The 23,239-nt window shown below is 45.7% G+C and overlaps 2 protein-coding genes across 5 annotated transcripts in view; one reads left to right on the top strand and one right to left on the bottom strand.

Annotated features, from left to right (window-relative positions):
• ACOT8 (acyl-CoA thioesterase 8) overlaps positions 1 to 9,738 on the top strand; it is a 30,171-nt gene extending 20,433 nt beyond the window's left edge. The window contains exons 5-6 of the mRNA XM_083147909.1: positions 9,093 to 9,284; positions 9,454 to 9,738. Coding sequence (XP_083004035.1) covers positions 9,093 to 9,284; positions 9,454 to 9,572 — 311 coding nt within the window. The 3' untranslated portion in view covers positions 9,573 to 9,738. The remainder of the gene's footprint in view (positions 1 to 9,092; positions 9,285 to 9,453) is intronic.
• SNX21 (sorting nexin family member 21) lies at positions 8,706 to 22,929 on the bottom strand. 4 transcript variants are annotated; one of them, XM_083147907.1, is made up of 4 exons: positions 22,528 to 22,929; positions 14,513 to 14,699; positions 13,838 to 13,992; positions 8,706 to 10,834 (listed from the first exon to the last, which is right to left on the bottom strand). In XM_083147907.1, exons 2-4 carry the CDS (start codon positions 14,697 to 14,699, stop codon positions 10,154 to 10,156), a joined length of 1,023 nt encoding a protein of 340 aa, XP_083004033.1. In that variant the 5' UTR covers positions 22,528 to 22,929; the 3' UTR covers positions 8,706 to 10,153. The 4 variants fall into 4 exon arrangements, with proteins under 4 accessions (XP_083004033.1, XP_083004034.1, XP_083004032.1 ...); XM_083147908.1 differs by lacking the exon at positions 22,528 to 22,929 and adding an exon at positions 21,964 to 22,289; XM_083147906.1 differs by lacking the exon at positions 22,528 to 22,929 and adding an exon at positions 21,074 to 21,373.
• Positions 22,930 to 23,239: the final 310 nt, after the last annotated feature.

The following is a 23,239-nucleotide window of genomic DNA, read 5'->3' on the forward strand; positions in this document are numbered from 1 at the left end:
TCGGTGAGTACCAAATTCCTATTTTCTCCTTCATCCTCTGGGGACACTGAAGTACTACGCTGGGGACGTCCCAAAGCCATCCCCACGGGCGGGAAGGCGCTGGGCATCCTGAAGCACCGCGCGGCCAAACCTAGTAGAGGATGCCGCGAAGGTGTCAAACCTATAAAACTTAATAAAGGTATTGGGCCCAGACCAAGTGGCTGCCCTACATACCTGAGAAAGAGAAACCCACCTGGCCGCCGCCCAAGAAGGTCCCACCGAACGGGTGGAATGAGCCGAAACTCTAGTAGGCGGAGGCCGGGAGGCCTGAACATAAGCTTGTTTAATGGTTAGACAAATCCACCTGGCCAAAGTTTGCTTGGTAGCCGGCCAACCACGTTTTGCGGAACAGTATAGGACAAACAGAGAATCCGACTTCCTGAGATCCTTGGTTCTGTCCACATAAACCTGCAAAGTTCTGACCACATCCAGTGAAGCGAACTCTCCTGTCAAGGCCGGAACCACGATTGGCTGATTAAGATGATAAGCCGTCACCACCTTTGGCAAGTAATCCAATCTAGTCCGGAGTTCCGCCCTATCTGAGTGGAACACCAAATACGGAGAACGACATGAGAGAGCACTGAGGTCAGACACTCGTCTAGCCGATGCCAAAGCCAGTAAGATCACCGTCTTCCAGGTAAGTAAACGTAAATCAATAGATTCTAAAGGCTCAAACACCTCCGACTTGAGATAGTCCAGCACCAAAGGAAGATCCCAAGGTTCTTCCGGAGGTCCCACCGGAGGCTGCAGCCTTAGAACCCCATTCAAAAATGTTTGTATTTCCGGCATCAAGGCTAATCGCCTATGAAAGAAAACCGACAAGGCGGACACCTGGACCTTAAGGGACCCTAAACGAAGGCCCGCCTCAAACCCTGATTGCAGAAACCTCAACAATCGGGACAAAGAAAAAACAGCTGTAGGGCACTTGTGTCGTTCACACCACGACACATAAGCCTTCCAAATCCTGTAATAATGCCGGGAAGTAACCTCCTTCCTGGCTCTCATCATTGTGGGAATGACCTCTTTAGGTACCCCACGCCTACTCAGCAGCTCGGCCTCAACAGCCACGCCGTCAAACGCAGCTGCCTTAATTCTTGGTAGACGAATGGTCCCTGTTGCAATAGATCCTCTCTTTGAGGCAGTAGCCAGGGTTGATCTATCAGGAGCCCCTGAAGATCGGCAAACCAAGGCCGACGAGGCCAATTTGGAGCTATGAAAATCACAGTTGCCTTCTCGCGCTTGATCCGTTTGAGTACTAACTGAATCAAGGGTAACGGAGGGAACACATAGATTAGATGGTAATTCCACTCTGCAGTCAGAGCATCCGTCGCCACTGCCTCCGGATCTCGTGACCTGGAACAATACTGAGCCACCTTGCAATTCCGTTTGGATGCCATCATGTCTATCTGAGGTAACCCCCAACGATTGACAATCTGGCCAAACACCTCCGGATGCAGTGCCCACTCCCCTGGGTGCACATCCTGGCGACTTAAGTAGTCCGCTTCCCAATTGTCCACCCCTGGAATGAACACCGCCGAGAAGGCCAGAGAATTCCTCTCCGCCCATTGAAGGATCGGGCGTACCTCCTGCATAGCTGCCCGACTGCGCGTTCCCCCCTGTCTGTTGATATATGCCACAGCCGTGGCATTGTCCGACTGAATTCGGATCGGCTTCCCTCTGATAAACAGGTCCGCCTTGAGAAGAGCCAGACGGATAGCCCGAATCTCCAGAATATTTATCGGCAGCCTTGATTCCTGCGGAGACCAACGGCCCTGAAAGTGACGTCCCATCACAACCGCCCCCCAGCCCCTCAGGCTGGCATCCGTCGTGATGATAGTCCACTCCCAGACTCCGAACCGACGCCCCTCCAACAGATTGGGCGTGTGAAGCCACCAGTGAAGGGACAGCCGACTGCAGGGTGAAAGAATTACCGTCCTGTGCATGTGGACATGCGAACCCGACCACTGTCTCAACAGATCGAGTTGAAAAGTCCTGGAGTGGAAACGGCCGAAAGGCAGAGCCTCGAAGGAGGCGACCATCTTGCCAAGCAACCGAATGCAAAGGTGCACCGACACCCTCCGAGGACGAAGCACCTGCTTCACCAAGTCCTGAATTGAGGCAATTTTCTCCAAGGGAAGGAAGACCCGCTGTACTTCTGTGTCCAGAATCAGTCCAAGAAACAAAATCCTTTGGGAAGGTACCATCTGGGATTTGCCATAGTTTAGAATCCAGCCATGCCGAATCAAGGTCTGACAAGTCACGTGAAGAGCCTGTTCCAGCTGACTCCTGGATCCGGCTTTTATCAACAAATCGTCCAGATACGGAACAATCTTGACTCCTAGTGTGTGGAGAAAGGCAACCATGACTGCCATTACCTTGGTGAAAAGGCGAGGCGCCGATGACAGGCCAAAGGGCAGAGCCCGAAATTGAAAATGTTGGTCCTTGATTGCGAACCGAAGGAACCTCTGGTGTAAGTCGTAAATGGGAATATGTAGATAGGCATCCTTGACGTCCAAGGATGCCAAATATTCCCCCGGTTCCAGACCTGCCACCACCGAGCGAAGCGACTCCATTTTGAATCTGTGGTACATAATGTACTCGTTCAGCTTCTTTAAATTTAAGATCGGCCTTACTGACCCGTCTGGTTTTGGAACCAGGAAAAGAGGAGAATAAAACCCCTCTTTGCGTTGAACGGTTGGGACATGCATTACCACGCCGGCTGATAACAACCGCTGAACTGCTTGGAGTAGTAACTGGGAGTCTTTTTCCGCATGCGGAAGACCCATCGTAAAAAACTGTTGAGGAGGAGAACCGGCAAACTCTAGTTTGTATCCCCGAGACACGACTGAGAGAACCCACTTGTCCTTGCAGGATTCTTCCCAGACCTGCCGGAAATCCAGAAGCCGCGCTCCTACTCTGGGATCCCCCAGGTAGGAGGGGAGGGCGTCATGCCGCTGGCTTTTCTGGCTGCTTGGCGTCTGCACGCCGGGAGCCAGGGTTCGCGGCGGAGGTGGCGGCACCAAAGCCTCTACCTCTACCACGGCCCGAGGTAAAGGAACCTCTGGACTTACCTCTAAATTTCGGGGCCCCTCGAAAGGAGCGAAAAGCCGGACCCTGGTAAGGTTTTTTCGGAGGAGGCGCTGAGGAAGGGAGGAAGGTAGATTTACCCCCTGTCGCCTGAGCAATTAATCTATCCAGCTCTGGGCCAAAAAGAACATCCCCCGTAAAGGGAAGAGCTTCCACTGCTTTTTTTATATCCGCCTCCGCCTGCCAAGACTTAAGCCACAAAGACCGTCTGGCTGTAATAGACAGAGCCGAGATCCTTGCCACCAGTGAAGCCGAATCCCTGGCCGCCTCTCCAATATATGCCGCGGATTCCCGCATTTGATCAGCCAACTGAGCTAACTCCTCAGGAGGCCTCTGCTCCTCCAAGCCCCTGGACAAATCCTCTGCCCATTTCTCCATGGCCCTGCTGACCCAGGAGATAACAAAAATAGGACGCAAAGAGACCCCAGCCGTAGAAAAGATGTGCTTAAGCCCCGCCTCCAAACGCCTATCTGGCGCCTCCTTCAGGGCCACCGCTCCCGGAATGGGAAGCGCTGCCTTCTTTGAAAGCTTAGAGACGGAAGCGTCCGCTAACGGCGGGTTCTCCCATTTCGCCCTGGCTTCCGGGGCAAAAGGGTAAGACGCCTTAAAGCGCCTGGATAACTGAAACTTTTTCTCAGGCACTTTCCAAATGTCCAACAGAGGCTTCTCCAACTCTATGGACTCAGGAAAAGTTACCGCAGCTTTAACAGGACAGCCAAAAATAGAAACCGGAGCAGGAGGTTCTTGCTCAGCAACATTAAGAGTCACCTTAATAGCCTGAATCAAGGCCTCTAAACCTTGAGCCTCATCCTGAACACCCTGCTCTTCATCCACAGGTGCAAAGGTATCATCCAACACCTGACACTCCCCCTCCTCTAGAGGGTTAACTTCCTCCTCATCAGAGGTATCAATCCTCAAAACCAAAGGAGCACCCCTTTTTTTAGGTGGAGGGGGGGCGCTGGACTGTGTAGGCATAACGGTGGATTGTACCAGCGAATCCACTGACCTAATCAACTCTCTGGCCCATGAAGGCTCAGCAGAAGACATAGTAGACAGATGAGAATGTAAAATCTGCCTGTCCCTACGAGATGCTGCCAGCTCAGAAGCTAAGGTAGCTAACACACTTGTAACCCCTTCAGCATTAAGGAGAGCAGCTTGCTGTTGAACAGCCCCTCCTCTATAGCAATCCTTACACAGTGACACACCTTTCACATGTTGTGTAAATTGCTGATTACACTGAGTGCAGGTGAACAGCTTCTGAGAAGCCTTAGAGCCAGAAGCTTTTGTTGCCATAATGCAATCCAATACAAACACTTCCTTCACTCAGCACACTCTAACACAGCCACACAGATAGCAGTGTAAACCCAGCAGTGTAAAAGAAGGAAATACAATAGGGGGAGAGGAGCTCACCTTCCCCGAATTAGCCCACCTGAATACTCCAAGCGGGGACTCCTAAAAAGGAGAACCCCTTCACTCACCCAGCGCAGTGACACAGTCTGTCCAGTCTGGGATGAAAAACGCTTTGCTGTCCTGAAGCAGAAGGGCTCTGAAGAGGCACAACAAACAGAGGAAGGCAGCGTGGGCTTTAGGAAGGCAGCGTTTGCTGCACTGAGGATTTTTAACCTGGAGGAGACGCCCATGACACGCCTCCTCCTTCCTCCGTCCCAGCGCGCGCTGAGGACAGCGGCTCTGAGACACAGACTGCCCCTCAGCTGGACCAGCGCGTGACTCTGATCCAGCAGTCACCCGGCGCCCAGCGCCCCAGTCCTGATCTCTCCGGCGGGTGACTAGCCAACGGAGCAGTAACACAAGCCGCGAGCGGCTGTGGCTGCTTCCCCACACCTAGAGTGCAGGCGGCTGAGGTCAGCAGCGTGCACCGCACGCAGTGCCGCTCTGACCTCCCAGAGAGCTTTATACACACTGCAGGCAGCCAGTCTAACACTCAGGCTGCCTGCACACTTCTATATAAAACAAAAAACGGACAACCAGAGACCCCTGCGGGAGCCTCTTGCCCAGGGATCCTACTCCTCCGGGCACTAAACTAAGACTGGAGTCTGAGGGGGGGATAGAGGGGGAGGAGCCACACCACACTTCAAGTTCTTAAAGTGCCAACTCCTCCATAACACCACACTATCCCCAGCGTAGTACTTCAGTGTCCCCAGAGGATGAAGGAGAAATACAGATACAGCTCATTGTTGCTGCACCACGGCTGCTCATGCTTGTTTCACCTATGTTGCACCTGTCATCGCTGCTCAATGGGATTCTATGAGCTGCCGGAGCAAAACAGCACAAGCGCCAATCGCCCTGAATGTTGCACGTGGCGATTGTTGCGGCAACGTTGACCGTGGCTACATCTGTACTACTTTTTACAATATTTCTTTTTGTATGGGTTAGGTAATTGTTGCTATTGATCTATGGACTCATCCACTGACTGGTAGAAAATTAGATAAGTTAAACATTGATGAGGCACCTGGCAGACCTTTGACTTACAGGCAAGGTGTGTTATGTGACCGAATGATTGTATTTCATGGAGCATTGTATCCATCATTTGCTCTGTCCTCAATCACAATTTTAACTAGGCTTACAGGACTTGTGTAATCAGCTGGAAAGGAGATTAGGTCAAAGATTCACATTAATTACTTAACATTATCTTTTTAAATAACAGTTCTAGTTTAGATATATAATGTTGGCATCCGAATGCAGCGAAATGCCTTCACCTCTCACTGCTCAGAGAGTATCGTGTAGTGTATACTGAGAGCAAAGATCACCATATAAAAATGGAAAACAAATCTTACCAGGGAAAGGTCATACCCCAAAGCTTGTTACACACTAGACCATAATATGAACAATTTTGCTGATTCTGCCAGATTGGAAAGACAAAATCTTCATATCATCCAGTGTGTACACGCCAGGTCGTGGTTGCTACTTGCTCCCGGAATGCAGCATGGCCCCAGCATCAAGAAGTATTCATGCACTTGCCGAATCCGGGTCCCTCTCGCTGTGGTATTGCTGGGTACACACATCGCTTTGTGCATGCCCAACATTAGACCATGGGCTCATATTGCTTTAAATTCTGTTAGCCTGATTCTGAATTGCAAATAGCAGCATCTACTGGCACCCAGAGCTGCAGTGGGAAAGGGGTATGACATACATAGTGCTCAAACATATATTACAATTTACAGAGCTCACCACTCATTACATATGCGCAAATATAATGAGCGGCTCGTTACATATGCACTATGCTGTCTTATAGCTACTGTCTGTCCTGCTTTCACACTGCAAACCTGCTTGAGACCAGGTATTTATGTGCAGTGTGAAAGGGGTTTACAACGATAATATACCGGTTTAAATACAATTTAAAAATACCAGGTCTCAAACGTTTAGGCAATGTGAAAGCTTGAGATGGGTTATATTATATTATAGTTTATTTGTTGACATTCAGCCAAATCTAGTCTCTCTTGGGAGATGTGTATATGAATTGCATTTCTTTCTTTCATTAATACTAGACTCTTTGAGCCAAATGCAATAGGGTGAGAGTTTCAGAAACTGAGAGATTTTGGGACAGTTTTCCCATTATTTTTTTTAAAGCCGCAATCAATTATACTGCAAAACCAGGTTGATTTTGCCATGTAATTGATTGCTGCTTTAAAAAAAATGGGAAAACTCTCCCAAAATATCTCAGTTTCTGGAACTCTCACCCTATTACATTTGGCCCAAAGAGTCTAGTATTAATGAAAGAAATACAATTCATATACACATCTCCCAAGAGAGACCAGACTGGGCTGAATGCCAATGAATGGCCACAAACTAATTACATAAGAAACAACCCATCAAGTCTCTCAGAAATATACTTTTAAATATATTGTAGCAGAAGACCAGCTCTGTAAATTTTAATACTATTTTCACTATTTCCATTCTTTATGTATGTTTGAGCACTGTTTGTGATTTTAACCTCTTACTTCACCTAGATAAATTCCTTCCCTCTTGTCACAATAAAGAAAATAACACGAAAGGGTATCCTTAATAAGAAATGTATTAAAAGTTAAATCTTGTTTCCAATAATAAACAGTAAAAATAAGGTGTGCATTCAACTTCTGCCACTACTACTACTGTGCATTTCTCCTCGCCTTTCATCTGTGTAGTTAGATACAGTTGCCCTGGATAGCACCCCCGTGAATTAAACAATATAATAAGGGGGCAATAGGCCCATAAATAAGAGGCCACAACAAAGAGTGTGCAGACTTCTCCTATACCCTCCCTGTCCTCTCCCCCCCCCCCCTTATTCAGAATCAAAAAGAATAAATGCAGCATCCCCTTGCTGCAAAGCTTTCAAAAAATGGCAGTTAAAGAGTGCTTAATTGTAACTAAAGGTCCCCATACACGCTGCGATAGCAGCGTGCGATGCACGCTCCCAGGGGCATCGCACAGTATGCTGCACATAATTTTTGTACTTCCTGCGGATCACACACAAGTTGCATGCGTTGCGATCCGCCCGATAACGCAACGCATTGCACGCTGTTATTGCAGCATGTATTGGGACCTTAAAGATTAAGGAAAAGTTCAATTTTGACAATAGCTGAATGAGATGGAGGGGAAAAAAAAAGCAAAATATGTGGAAATGTTAAGCTATAAGTGGATTTCAGTAGTAAAACTGTATTCAGTATTTTATACCTGGGGATGGAATATATGGAGACCCGATAGGTGGAACGTGTCTCCATTTCCCTGCCAATGCAGGCTCTCCTGCTAGCACACGGGTGTCAAACACAAGGCCCGCGCGAGAAGATAGCACGCAGGGGCAAAGTGTCCCAGCTCCTTCCTAGGCCACCTCCTCTCACCCACCCCCCACCCTGTGAGCACTCGCTCGCTCGCCGGAGCTGCGGGGTTGGTTGCTGGGACTGGGACGTCACGCAGCTGGCGATCCGTGCTGGACTGCTGGTAGTAGCGGTAACCGTGTGTGCGAGGCGGCTGACTGAAATAGGTTAGTGGTGTTTAGCTCGGGCTGGTCGCTGTACGTGGGGATCTCTGTCACTGAGGGTGACATTTACACACCAGGCCATGCTCTCCTCTAGTCACTGCGTGTCTATCTTGCTAGCCCACATTAAAATGTCTTTCCCAAAATGGTGTCACCTCCTCTAGCATCCCTAAGGCAGCTCTGTACCTTCTGTCCCTGTCTACCACTGAACCCTGCACCTCAATATAATTAGTACTGGATGTGGAATTAAATTTTTGCAGCATAGCTCTATGTTTGATGGCCCACCATTTTTGTTATCGCATTATTGTTATATGCATGTCCTGTTTCATACTGCTTTAAAGTACACCTTGTACAAGTTTTCTGTCATTTGTACTTTTTGGGGGACCGGCCCTTTGAGGGTGACCAAACTGCTGATGTGGCCCCCGATGAATTTGACACCCCTGTGCTAGCATGTTGTCGGTGTCCCAGCTCCATGAAATTCATGCAGTTAGGGCTAGAAAATCACAGGAGCGCAATTGTGATCGGTTATACACCAGGGAGTGTCAACGTGATGTTTGCCTGACTCCAGCAAGTAAAAAAAATAGTATTTCACTTAAACTTTTTATTTGTTCAACGATTAAAAAAAAAAAAATGACCATGGGGTACAGTTACTAAAGTTTCTAAACGTGAAAAGTAGAGGTGTTACCCGCAGCAACTAGATTCTAGCTATCCTTACTCCTAGAAAATGATAGAATCTGATTTGTGTTGGCAACACCTCCGTTTGTTAGACAGGTCACCAGTCTATACAAGATATGTAACATTATTAATGTTTTAATTGAAAATATTTTAAAATAGGTTTTATTACACAGCTTGGTCATACATTTATTTAAAAAAACTAAATGTTATTGAATTAGTTGATGTAAAAAAAAAAAGATTTATGAAAATATAAATGTAACTGGTAAATATAGTTTTTTTTCCCGTTCCTTGTCTTGAAAGCTCTTCCCATGTTCCTTAGGTCCCGGTGACATGAGATTGCACTGTTGTGTAGCAGCCTATATTTCAGATTATTCCTTCTTGGGAACCGCAATGCTGCCTCATCTTCAGTACAGCATGAAATTCATGGCTTCCCTTGACCATTCCATGTGGTTCCATGCTTCCTTCAGGGCTGACGAGTGGATGCTCTATGAGTGTGAAAGCCACTGGTCAGGTAAGAGTAGTAAGTGCATTCTGCAATATGTTAGGACAAGGGCATGTATGGGCTCCATGATGGATATATGTACAAAATACTTCCCAATACAGTGTTCATTGAAATACTTTTTATAAAGCTGCTTTATTCCAGGTAACAGATTATTCATTTTTGTTTTTTCCCCACATAGGCAACTCCCGAGGACTCGTACATGGGCGTTTATGGAGGCGCGACGGGGTCCTTGCAGTTACATGTGCGCAGGAAGGTGTTTTCCGTGTGAGGCAAGGTCCTACCACCAGTAAGCTGTGACTACTTACAGAGCAGACCAATTAATAATTCCTAATTGATGATTTGGCATTTCATTCCAGACCTGTTATCTCTCATGCAGCTTTATCATTTCTAATGCCATTGCTTACATGGAACAGGACTTTTAATTGTAAATAATTAGAACAAATAAAAGGCTATTTAAATATTTTGACTGGGTTTTAAAATTGTATTGTTGGGGTATGTACTAGCCTACTCTTCCTGCCTAAAAGCCTCTAATGCCATTCTAGTCTACTAGTTACCAATCCTTCAAAATGACGGAACACTTGAATTGCTCCATCTGGTGTGAACTAGTGGCCATCTGCACGCACAGCACTTGAATTCCCCTCATAGAGGAGAGGAAAGAGTTAGCTTTTTATATAAAAGCTATGTCACACACTATTCTCGCTCACTTTTGAGGAGTGATTTGTTTACATTACTGACACACAGTGTCTTTTATTTTGTCTTCCATATGCTTTATCACGCGCATCATGAGCAGAGATTGGCAAAGTGGTAAAACATTTCCCTGAACATATAACAAAGCGGGATAGTGCATATAATGTGTTAGCCGCTTTTGAATTATTCACTCAACTTATAGTTTCTTGAATAATAATCTCTTTCAGAGTGGGAGTGTTGTGAGTATTGTGCCCATTCTCCTGCAGCTTTAGCATTGCAGCTTCAGAGTCCCTCTTATCTATCCCCACTCTCCAAGATAGCTGGATGTGTGCCTGCAGGAAAGGAATAAGCAAAGGCACATTTTGCTCCTGTGCTACTTGCAAAAGTGCGACAGCCCGTTCACTGTATGTTTGTGCATCTGCCAGCATATCCATTTCTTGGTGACAAACCACTAGGCCCGCCAGCACAAGCAATTGGTGAGTAGAAGGACCTGGAGGACAAAGCTTTTCCTGAAGGTGCCAGCAGTTTGTCCATATGGGCAATGCTAAACTGTACAACACTGTGCGCATAAACTGCTGCGCCCGCTGCATGTCGCGTAAATAGAAGAACCCCAGGAACTGCGGTGATTGTCGCAAAACAGGCAGTGAGGATACGTGGCAGAGGAATTGCTCAAAGGCACGACTGCGCTTTGCTATGGTCTCTGCTGTGAAGTTCTTGTGCAGGCGTTTGTGAGGAAATGAGACGGTGCTCATTTCATCAGGGTAGCGAGACCTCAGGCTTCTTCTCAGGCGTTCCAGATCAGAGTACCGACAGGTGATATAGGCAGGCGAGGGGTCAAACCGCCCTGACTGTAGAAGGTAAATGGTGTACATCTAGGAGGGAGAGAGAAGGAAATCTTAGATAACAATTTTCTAAATGTAAAATAAAATTATAGCAAATAATTTTTCAAATGCAACTGAAAAGCACACTTGCTATCTCCTGGATTTGCATGGCAATTTTTTTATATTTAGGTCTTTCCTGAGCATTGCATTTTCTATTGAACCGGCCATAGTTTTTACTAACTGGATAGCTTCCTTTTCCAGGGGTACAACATTAGTAATGAGCTGAAAAGCCATTTAGATTATTCTTTTAACTTGCAAAATCAATGGTCAGACCATATGATCATCCTCATTTTGAATTCAAGTTACCTCACCTGGCATCCACGCTAGGGGTAAATATAATAAAATAGGAGTTGTATTGAAAATGAGATGTTGCCCATAACAACCAATCAAAATCTATATTTTTTATTTGAAATGGTGCTAAATAAGTTAAGAAGAATCTGATTGGTTGCTAGGGGTAACATCCTATCTTCATTAGAACTCCCATTTTCATTAATTTGGACCTACAGAAGCCGGTACATGTGTATTTTGACGGCGCCCACGAAATCGGCCGCAAATCGCATGGAAAAATCGGATGCGATTTTGCGGCCGATTTCCGGCCGATTTTCGACCGATTTCTCACTTTTTCCTGGCCGATTTGCATGCTGTTCCATCATTGCACACCCCCGATTTCCATCGTAGTGCATGTGATGCATGCCATGCGATGCATGTGAAGCGATTCGATTTGTAATTGTACAATCACTCTGATGGGTGCTTACAATGTTAAATGCACCGTCATTGTTAACGCCACCCCCACTATCAACGCCAACCCGAAGCGTGGCGAGCGTAGCGGTACGCGTCCTCCGACCTTTTCATACCCCCACTATCCACGTCGGCGTGGAGTTGATTTTAGATAGTGTGGCGAGTGCATGCTCGCCTCGCTGCGCTCGCCACACTATCTAAAATCAACTCCACGCCGACGTGGATAGTGGGGGTATGAAAAGGTCGGAGGACGCGTACCGCCGCCGCTCGCCACGCTTCGGGCTTGGTGGCTCGCTGCGCTCGCCACACTATCTAAAATTAACTCCACGCCAACGTGGATAGTGGGGGTATGAAAAGGTCGGAGAACGCGTACCGCCACGGGCTCGCCATGCTTCGGGGTGGCGTTAAAAATGGGGGTGCATTTAACATTGCAAATCACATCGCATCGCATGCCACTTGCTGGCATGCGTTGCTATGCGATATTTAATTGTACAATCAGGGGCATTTTCCCGAAAATCACATCGCATACCATCGCATAGTACCTGGGGGTGTGCAAGGATGGAATAACATGCAAATCAGCAGGAAATGGCCGAAAATCGGACGCAAAATCGCATCGCAGATCAAATCGGCAGAAAATCGGCCGCAAATCGGATGCGATTTACATGAAATCGGGTGCCGTTGTAATACACAAGTACCCAGAAGCCTTTAAAGGACTGCATGTTAAAGACAATAACTGAATATGCAATGAAGATGGTATATGCTCAGGTGTCATTTCCCCTGCAGTCTAAAAGGCCTTCAAACAGGATTAACGTGCTAGGCTTGTAATAAATCAGGTTATGAGAATTCCAGGTTCAATAATCACAGTAAACCTACCTTCTCATGATACTGAGTCTACTCCTAATAATTATTGGTTACTCTAACCAGCTGACTGATGCAAACCCCCCCCCCCCCCACACACCATGACACCATGTCTCATTATTAAGTTATATAAACTATCCCCCTTTTGTGTAAATAAAACCTTTTTTGGTGGTAGCAAGTAATACCAGCAGATTAACAGCTTTCCCGACAAAGATGTGGGAGCGCGCATCGCCGCTCACTATCGGGCCATACACACTGGGCGGCTTTCATGCTGAAGGCTGATCAAAACACCAATTGTGAGCGGCTTTCAGCTCAAAATCGCCCAGTGTGTATTGGCATTTAGGATGCGCTATGTAATAAAGTCCTTCATTAGATGGGGGGTGGGGGGGGGGGGAGAAGAGTGCTGGTGAAAGAGGTGAGTGTAGGATAGAAAGAACCAAATCATAAAAAGGGAAAAAATATATTTAAAAAACACTTCCATCTTGAATTTCCTCTGTTATTGACAAAGCCAACGACCTGTAGAAGAAGTCTTAAAACAGACACCAGGGTGATGACAACCCAACACTTATCTCCATGAAGAGTTGTCAGAAGGAAATCTTTCCTAAAACCTCATCAAAGTCAGAGAGGGAAATAAAATTACCGACTTTGACATAATGTACCATTATGGAACAGCATATCACTTCCTACTGGCATTGCAAGTTGCGTTGTCAGCATTACTGTCTGTGACTAATATGCGCAATGCCCTGTAGCATTTGCCAAACTGATCCCCACAATGACTGAAGTATAGAAAAGAATACTAAAGCTGGATACACACTGTGCGAAGTATTGTGGGCTTAAAAAAATAATTACTTTTTGACCATGGTAACATAAATATTCAGCTGGATCTCTGATATATATATACTAATTCCTATTACACTGGATAAAAGTATAAGTGATGGTTCAACGAATGCCAGAAATGAAATCAATCCATGAATTTTTTGAATCTCAACAAAACAATGATACAAAACTCAATCAACCATGAAGTACTTCAAAGAACTGAATATATCAGCTTTAGTACAGTACATGTAGTGTATGCAAGAAGAGTTTAGAATATTTCATAGCCACAAGAGTGTGGATAGATTTTCTGATGTAAAAACAAAAAGACTGGCTACAAGGGTATAAATGATGTCAACCAAAGTATGTGACGCCGAGTATTGGCTAAGAGAGTGCCCAATCTTTGCAGATGCACGGTTTTGTATTTTTTTCTTTAATCTTATTATTAAAAATTGTGCATTTTACAAAATCACATGTTTTAGTTTTGCATCCTGCAAAGATTGTGTTAACTCTTTTCACTCACAAATATAGTAAGACACTCTGGTTGACCACTTGTTGCTTTTGCATCCTTCCTCTAGTACTTACCACATATTTGGCATGGACATCCCGCACCACATTTGCTTCTGTCACCTCAAATGTCAGCCTGATGGGCACAGGGTGACCATGTGTACTTGCCCACGTCTCTCGCTGTTGCTTAGTCAGAAGGGGGCTGGTATTCAGCTCTTCTGTGGATTTAACTCCTGCAGAAAACAAAGTTCTTATCAGTGTCTCAGTGTAAGTCTGGAAGACTTTTTTTTTTTATATCTTTATTTTTGACGCAAATTAATGTGTAACACATGAAAAACAAACAAATCATAAAACATGCCTAAATTAGTGGAAGGGAAGAGAGTGTAGAATTAACCCATATTGATAGGTGATAATGGTTGGTGATGCATGTGGGAGGAGTTTGGAGAATGATCTGGAGTTTAGTTGCAGTTGAATCAGAAATTATAAAGGAGGTGTGATATGGAAATTGATGGGGAAGACAAGGAAAAGAAAGCCAGTGGATGCCTAAATAAGCATGTAACTAGGATACATTTGTGTGTGCTTAAAATAGTACAGCAGGAAAAGTGTTTTTTTTAAATACTATTGGACTTATGCGGCAGAAGTGTTATACAGATTTCAACTAAAACTTCAGCCACTGCCATGTAGCCACTATCATCCGCTTACTTCTGTATAGTTCCCCATTACCCTACCCATTAGAGTCCATTTATTTAGTACCAGTTCCATCACTCTCGTCAGAACCCAGACTGTCTTCACTCAAACTGAGGGTGCCGCTCAGACGCACAGATAGTCCTTCAGGGTCATCCACCAAGTCTGCAGTCTCCGGGGGTTCTTCAGGGGGACCAGGACCTCTTTGCTCTTTCAGTGTAGAGGGACGAAGGCGCTTCAGAAATCTGGAAGCCATCTGTTGGGAAATTGCAAGGGAATAATTAGTCCAACTAAAATTATTTAAATAAATGCCCAACTAAAGTGATGTTGACATTATCCAGCTTTATAAGGCAACAGTACTTTTTTGTTTTACACTGACATAAGAAATGTTAAACAAAAATGAAATTGAACATAATCTACAGCGAGACACATAAATAGTACTGGGTATGTAAAAGACAGAGAGAATAACAAAAAGCATGTAAGACTGGTTACACATTTGTCCAACTGATCCATCAAATTGCTATGGTTTATGTACAAAAACTCTTGTGTATACACATTTACCAATCACCTGCCCAATATGCCCAGCCACAGGAACCAGTAGTGACATCAATGCAGGCGGTTCCTGTAGCCAGCATATGGGCCAGTTAGCAGGTTGCCTGTACATACAGGGGGCGATTCTGGTTGATTTGCAAAAGCAAACTCCTTTCTTTAATGGACAAAACCATGCGCTGATATAACGTGCAGAGAGTTACATTTGGGTGAGTTATTTTGTTTCTGTGCAAGGTAAATACTGGCTGTTTTATTCTTACAATGCAATTTAGATTTCAGTTTGAACACACCTCAACCAAATTAACTCTCTCTGCGCATGTTATCAGCCCTATCTGCAGTGCACATGGTTTTGTCAATTAAACAAGGAGTTTGCTTTTGCAAACAAACCAGAATCATCCCCACAGGTGATAAATGGGTCACCCTGTAACATAAAGCATCATCTGCTCTGCTGCACAGCTTATGTGATAGGAGGTATACTGAGATATTATATATATATATTTCCTTGTCAGGGTCCATGGGTCCCACAGGGGACATCGGGGTTGTGGGCGGATCCAGGGGGTCCGAGGCACCAATCAGCGAAGCTTTGAAGATTTCCCAGGATGCCCATGGCCCTCTCCCCCACAACCCCGCCTCCAGGCTCATGTAACCAGTTTTTTTGTAACAAGCCATAAGCAGGAAGTGGAGGAGAGAAGAGGACAGGAAAGATACATATGTCCAAGTACCCATACACACGAAAGCATAGGGACAAGATATTGGTCTATGTGAAGTACAGTGTAACATATCACTAATAGGGAAAACTCAGGAACAAACTAAAGGGAGGGCGCCCTGTGGGTCCCATGGACTTCAAGGAAAGTTAACCATATTAAGGATGACTTCAATATATGCCACTTTTGACTTTATGGTACTTTTATATGTTAGTTGGGCGCCCAATTTACATACGTACGTTTGCGGAAGAAAATTGCATCGCGTGTCCCGTTTAAATGGCGTGCCATGCGATTCGATCTTAGTACTTTATATTCATATATTAATGCATATATTTCTTGATGTATGCATTTAAAGTAGCATAAATATGTTTTGTGAATAAACTTAAGCTAAGTAAATAGTGTAGTCGGTCAGAATGTGCGTAAGTGCTCCTGGTCCCTCACTCTGAGGTAAAATAGGACCAGTGATGGATGCTGCCCAGAGTGCTCCCAGTGTTTCTGGTTTCAGTGGTGACAGCAGCATGGCACAATGTCAGGGGATGTCATTATTTACTCTCCCGACAACAGAGGGGGAGGCGCTGACATTTTTGCAGCGTCATAATTTGCTGTCACAGACTCAGACATGCGTGAATGGCCACCCCATGAGGCTTTCATTAAAATAAGGTAACTGGAGGTGCCGAAAGGTAACAGTGCGCGCTGGGCTGTGGTTTCCAGGTTGCCGTCTCCCGTTTGTGAACTGAGCAGTGTGGCGTACTGCAAAAGAGAGCTTGGGATCTGCCTAGCTACGACTGTGCAGTACAACGCACTAATGAGGGAGGCGTGCACGTATGACCTGCTTTCCCAGCCCCAGGTCGGAGGACCAGGATTTGTTGTGGAGGTAGATGAGACCCTGTACACAAAGTGCAAGTACTCCGTGGGGAGGATTTCGCTACAGCAGTGGGTCTTTGGTGGCATTTGCCTAGAGACAGGGACCTGCTTCATGAAAGCCGTGGACCGCAGAGACAACTCTGATAGATGCCATAACATCATATGTTGCTCCTGGGAGTGTCATTTATAGTGACTGCTGAGGATTCGGTAGCCGCCGGCTTTTAGCATGCCAGGGTCAACCATAAATATAACTTTGTGGACGTTGATTCTGGTGTACATACCCAGAACATAGAGCGTATGTGGGGGGCCCACAAAGTGGCTAAACAACAAAAAACAACGTGGTACTGCAAGGCATCATTTGACCTCCTACTTAGAAGAATTTATGTGGAGGAAAAGTGTGGCAAAAGACCAGCCTTTTCAGTGCATTTTAACGCCTTGAGCCTCCTGCCTAAGGACTCTGCAGTGCCCACTTAACACTTCTTTTTCTTTCTTGTTCTTTCTAATGATATTATTCTTGTGATTATATTGTTCTTCTGATATTTATTGTGCTATTATTGTTCTTCTGAGATTATTGTGCTAATAATATTTTTCTTGTTATATTTATTCCTTATGACTTATCTTATTCAGTTCTTACTAAATTCACAGTTTAACGTTAACATGTGTCCACATTACTGTCTCAGATGTGTTCTATGGATGCTGTGAACGTGTTCCTAAAACCACACCAGTATCCATGCCAATCCAAAGTGTGGCGAGTGGCGGCGGAACGTGTCCTCCCGACCTTTTCATACCCCCACTATCCATGTCGGCGTGGAGATGATTTTATATAGTGTGGCCAGCCACCGAGCCCGAAGCGTGGCGAGCGGACAAGGATTACTTTACATGTTTTCCGCGGCCGCTCGCCACACGATATAAAATCAACTCCACACTGACGTGGATAGTGGGGGTATGAAAAGGTTGGGAGGACGCGTTCCGCCACCACTCGCCACGCTTTGGGTTGACGTCGATAGTGGGCCAACGCTGCACTTGCAATGCTATGGGGTGGATACTGGGTGGGTTACTATGGGGTCGCATGGATAATAGGGGGGGGGGGTACCTACAATAGGAGGGAATACATTATTTAGTAATATTGCATCGCATCACATTACAGGTTTTAAAAATGTGTGCTGAACAATGCGATGCGATAATAGCGGGGAAAAATATGCCGGTATAAGAATGACATTAATTAGTAATATCGCATTGCACGCATAAAAGTGCACATGCGATGCAATGCAATTTCCTTACGCAGAATAACCCACTAAGCAAATAGCTCAACTAACATATATAAGTACCGATTTTTTTTTTTTATTAAAAAGAGGAGAGGGTTAAGGTGCCCACACACTAGAACGATTTTTGGGCCGATTTTCGATAAATCGGCCGATATATCGGTCGATATTTACCGATAATCGGTCGAAAATCGGCCGATGCTCGCTCCCGTGGATCTTTTGCTAAATCTTCTGATCTTACGTGCTGCACAAAAGATCAGAAGATTTAACAAAAGATCCATAGGAACGCACACGGGATCTTAAGAAAAATCTTTGGTAAAGATGTGCACTTGCCTGAAATCTTTTGTCCAGATCGGACAAAAGATTTCAAGGCTAATTTATGCGCACATCTTATGATCGCAGATCTTTCTAGTGTGTGGGCACCTTTAGAGAAGGAAGACAAAGGGAATTAAGCTGGGTATTCCTCTAAATATGTATCTGTCCAATCTGTCTGGTGGGAACAAAAATGTGGAAATGTATTTGAGCAAATGACAATTAACATTTGCTCCCAAATAGTGGAAATATAAAAAATTTCCAAGCAGTTGTTTTTGTCTATCAGATTGATTTTACAAATTTGTCTGACTATCCATTGGCTACTTGGGAGCAAATTTTTGATTGTCATTTTGCTCCCATACATTCCCAGGTTTTTGTTCCCACCAGATAGATTGGGCAGATACATCTGTAGGTGTATACCCAGCATTAGGGAGGGATTACAGAGCAATCCATTAACTCTGACTTGCTACCAATATAGCAAGTATTGCAGCAAAAACACAGAAATTCTAATTGGCAAGATAAAAAAGATAAAAATGATAGACATGGAGACCAGTCTTTCTAAAGGTGCCCACACACTAGAACGATTTTTGGGCCGATTGGCCGATTTTCGATAAATCGGCCGATATTTACCGATAATCGGTCAAAAATCGGCCGATGCTCGCTCCCGTGGATCTTTTGCTAAATCTTCTGATCTTACGTGCTGCACAAAAGATCAGAAGATTTAACAAAAGATTCATAGGAACGCACACGGGATCTTAAGAAAAATCTTTGGTAAAGATGTGCACTTGCCTGAAATCTTTTGTCCAGATCGGACAAAAGATTTCAAGGCTAATTTATGCGCACATCTTATGATCGCAGATCTTTCTAGTGTGTGGGCACCTTTAAGCATGTGCCTCTTATCTATGAGCTACTGATATTCTAAATAGGTTGCAATAAACAGCTCCCTATACAATCTCATTTCTAAACACTCATTCTTCATTTTAAACCCTTTGAGATAGTTGTGAAATTTGCCAAGCAAACTTTATCATTCATTATATTGATATATATATTTCCTATACAACATAAATATTAATATATTTTTTTATTTACATAACATGATTTATACAACAAATGTGAGTGATGCTGGTATTTTCAGCAGATATTTTGAACGTATCTCAGAGATGTTGGCACTCAAAGGGTTCATTTTGGTCACACTGCTGGGTAAAAACGCCAGTTATTTGTGAAATAAGTAATGTTATGGTAAATGAGGACTCCAAACTAACAAACATTGGGACCGATTCTGGTTCATTCGCACCAATGGTCGGGGTGTGTGCATGTGCTAACCCCAACTGCAAACAGCCTTGGCGATTTACACTGTTGGACAAGGGTGATGATGGACATGGGAACACCCAGCGTTTCCATGATAATGCTGGGCTTTTCCATGCAAATGCACAGGGCAAAGTGTGTCACATGACGTCAGCCATCCGCCCTGTCCTCATCCCGGTGCCTGCAAATATGTCAGTCTCGTCTGACTTATATTTGCAAGCCCAGGAGAAATCATACGATAGTCGACGACCATCGAATGATTTCTCCTGCTGCGTGCACATGCGAGGGGATCTGTTTTCATAACACATTCCCTCACATGCATGGGAGTGGACACTGCGGCAGGGGCGTGGTTATTCACTTGGGACTCTGTAAACTGCGATCTTCGCAGCTTACAGTCAACTAGAATCAGGCCCATTTTGTATAAAAAGGCCAATTTCCACAAACACTAGTTGTAGGACATTCCCCGGGAAAAAGGGGTTGCATTGATCTAGTGATGGTCCGATAATATACTGTGACCATGTATACACTAATAAAACCTCCCAACACGTCTCCCAACAGGCCTTGCCCCGTAAAGTATGACTTTTGGGCACATGGTCATGTTATCCCCCATGTTCAGGTCACAATGGAGGCAAGCCTACTCCCGCAGCTGCATAGCTGTTCTGAGACTCCTCCCTGCACTAAATGGATGCCATGCACATGGCAACCATTCATCAGGACTTATGTCTCTAGTATATAGTATAGTATAGTATATAGCAGAGGAGTGGTGGTGACTGTGTCTCTGACCACCTGTGGGATACTGTGGCCTGTGGCCGGGACAGTCACCAAAAAGTGGACTGTCTCTTAGAAATCAGGACAGTTGGGAGGTAATACTGAGGTCCATCATAGAGTAACACAATATATCATTGCAGGGGTAATGTTGCTATACGATGTATCATCCAATCTGATATGCTGCGTGTCCGATGCTACGAGGTGACTTTACAGATGACGAATTGGAGGGCACACACTATACAATGGTTTCTATTTTGGGTCACAATATTGGCCCATATATCATATAGGTTTCCAGATTTACATATAAAACGGTCACTGGATAAATTTCACGCTGCTGTTATTACCTATTACCTCCTTGTTAAGAAAAGTTTGTGGGAAGGGGCGGTGTTGCTTCACCCTGGCGAGTACTGGGCACATGCAGAGTGCAGTGACAATACAGCATTCCTCTGGATTAATAATCCCGTTGCCAGCACATGAAGAGAGAAGGTGTACTTGCATAGGTCTCACTAATCCAGAAGCCTGTCATCTCAGTACTGTGGATGTAGTCAGTCAGCGTAGTGTATAAATGATGATTAATGCTACTAATAGGGAAGATCAGTCTCAAGAAAAAAAAAGATAGTCAACATTTGTGGAGTACATTTCATTACATTGGTCACACATCCCTACGTGCAGTAAAGTTTGTATGACTAGAAATAATAATGGTGACGTATAAGATGTTGACAACCCTACATAGCGACAGTGCTGCATATGGCAGAGGTTTCCAAACTTTATGTGGCACCCATGACACTTGTAGGGGACCCACTGGTTGGTGGTCCAGGAACAATTAAAATTATACCCCTTTCACGCCATAAAATGCAGGGACTTACCTGTGAATACAGACCTGGGATCATGCAGTGACATTCCTGGGTTGACCCGTTTCACACCAGTCTAGTCCGTGCATTTTTGGTGTGAGGGGGGGTAGTGGGTGCTGTGACCAGAAGCCGGAGTCCCTGCACTGTGACTGCTGAAGATGTACTACATCCCCTGGACATTCATAGCTGCTGTTCGAGGACAGCACTCCCCGCCAGACCTTGGGCCAGATGTACTAAGCTTCAAAAGTGATAAAATGGGAGTGATAAAAAGCCAGCCAATCAACTCCGGCCTGACATTTTTCAAACACAATCTGTGACATGGCAGGTAGGAGCTGATTGGCTGGCTGTTTATCACTCTCCATTTTATCACTTTTGAAGCTTAATGCATCTGGCCCCTGGGCTGCCTCCTCCGATCCCCCCTCTATTCCGCAATGCAGCAGGCTGATGGGGTCACCATAAGGGCAAGTGGGGAGGGGCGCTCCAGCACTAGTATCAGCGGCAGCAGCAACACAAGCACATCCATCTACAGGGAGGCAGAGACCGGCGGCTTACCCAGCTGTGTACAGCGTGCGGTGCTGGCTTCTAGCACTGCGGCCAGGACAGCCGGGTAAGTACCTTTCACACTGCCCTGTATCCAGGGTGCAACCCTGCTAGCCAGGGTTGGAATCCCAAGACATTGGTCCCAGGATTTTGGACCTGGACCATTTCATACCAGCGCCAGTCCTGGGCCAACCTGGTTATAGGTTATAATAGGTTATAATTTATGGCTAATGTAGTAAGAAAAAACAGTGCTGGTTGCTGCCAATCATAAAATATGCAAACAAACAGACGCAAATCCTGTCCCTTGGAATGACATTTCCCAAAAGGAAATGTTTGGGCTTTGGGAGAAAATAAAATTCTGATACCTAGGGTGCTGTGATTCAAAAGTTTGGGAACCACTAGTTTATGGACTTGTCCCGTGTTAGAGCCCTCCCACTGCTTTCCTCTGTTACATACATTTTTTATATACTAGGCCGGGAGATGAGGCCGCTGTACTCGGTACTGATATACTGAGCGAAAACATAAATCGAAGGAGTTAGTAAAAGTTCGAAGATGAGCAATCAGCGCTCCTGTTCTGACATATGATATGCGCATCTACACTAATAGAGTGCGCGCCGCAACCCCGTACGCCGCTCTGGGCTGCGGCTGACGCTAATCTCCCCTATACACCGGCCCTGCGCAGATCGGTAGTCAGAGACTTGGGCATGACACCCGCCGCGAGCCCTGCGTACTTACTCCCCGTGGAAAGCGAGCTTTTCCCAAACTTCCGTTTCCGGTATCCACGGCCAGGAGCTGATGGAGCCGGCGGGACATGCCGGGGCTGTGCAAGCAGAGGACGCCGCTCGCTGTACTACGGCGGTGGCCGCCTGTGATGGATGTCGGATTGGTGACAATGATGAGCAGAGGGAGTGCCTGTGTCAGGACGGTACCTGGCTGTGTAGTGGTCACACCGCACCCTCCCTCCTCCCGCTGTCTCAGCAGATGAGTTTCAGTTGCGCAACATGTTTCCCTGTGTCCTGCCCGCGGCACTGACACTGGTGACGCACTGCTGCTGCCGCTGTATCGGTTGCGCCATCCAGGATATTGGCAGCGATATCGGGAGGGCACGGTGTAGGAGCTGCCCGTATTCCCGTGTCACCCGCGCTGTGACTACACAGGCCACATTAGGCACAGGATCCTGGCGCAGTGGCGTGCCGCATGCCTTGTGACTTTTAGGCAGTGCTGACACTAGGATTTTTGTTACCCGGTGCAAAGCAGTGATTTGGCGCCCCCCAGCTGAGGTGATAAGCTGTGTAACGAAAGTCAAAAGATGGAGGTCTGATATAAGCGAGCAAATCCATGCTTGTTGCTATGTATTGGACTCCATCTGCATCTTTATAGCAACTACCAACAAAATCATCTTAAGTACCAGGGAAGGACTGGGCCTCTGAATCAGCCCTGGCATTTGTGCACTCGAGCCCTGAAGCGCATGCCAATTACTGCATTTCTGGCATGCAGGAGTAAGAGGCATGGCCGTATGTTATGCCCCCATCTTTCCTGGACCCGATTGCCATGAGTCCAGTGGTTCTCTCTGTGCACCAATCGGGAGGTGTTGCTGCTAGTTGGCCCTGTATGGACAAATCAGCCTATATGGCCATCGGC

The sequence above is a fragment of the Crinia signifera genome, chromosome 6, assembly GCF_055691185.1.
Source record: "Crinia signifera chromosome 6, ASM5569118v1, whole genome shotgun sequence".
Classification (NCBI taxonomy): Eukaryota; Metazoa; Chordata; class Amphibia; order Anura; family Myobatrachidae; genus Crinia; species Crinia signifera.

Coding starts and splice junctions, on each gene's coding strand:
- SNX21 (XM_083147905.1), bottom strand. CDS start 22,411: ATGTCCCGCCGGCTCCATCAGCTCCTGGCCGTGGATACCGGAAACGGA. Junction 14,700..22,333: donor AAGCTCGCTTTCCACGGGGA/GTAAGTACGCAG, acceptor ATTTCCCAACAG/ATGGCTTCCAGATTTCTGAA. Junction 13,993..14,512: donor TGACGAGAGTGATGGAACTG/GTACTAAATAAA, acceptor TGTTTTCTGCAG/GAGTTAAATCCACAGAAGAG.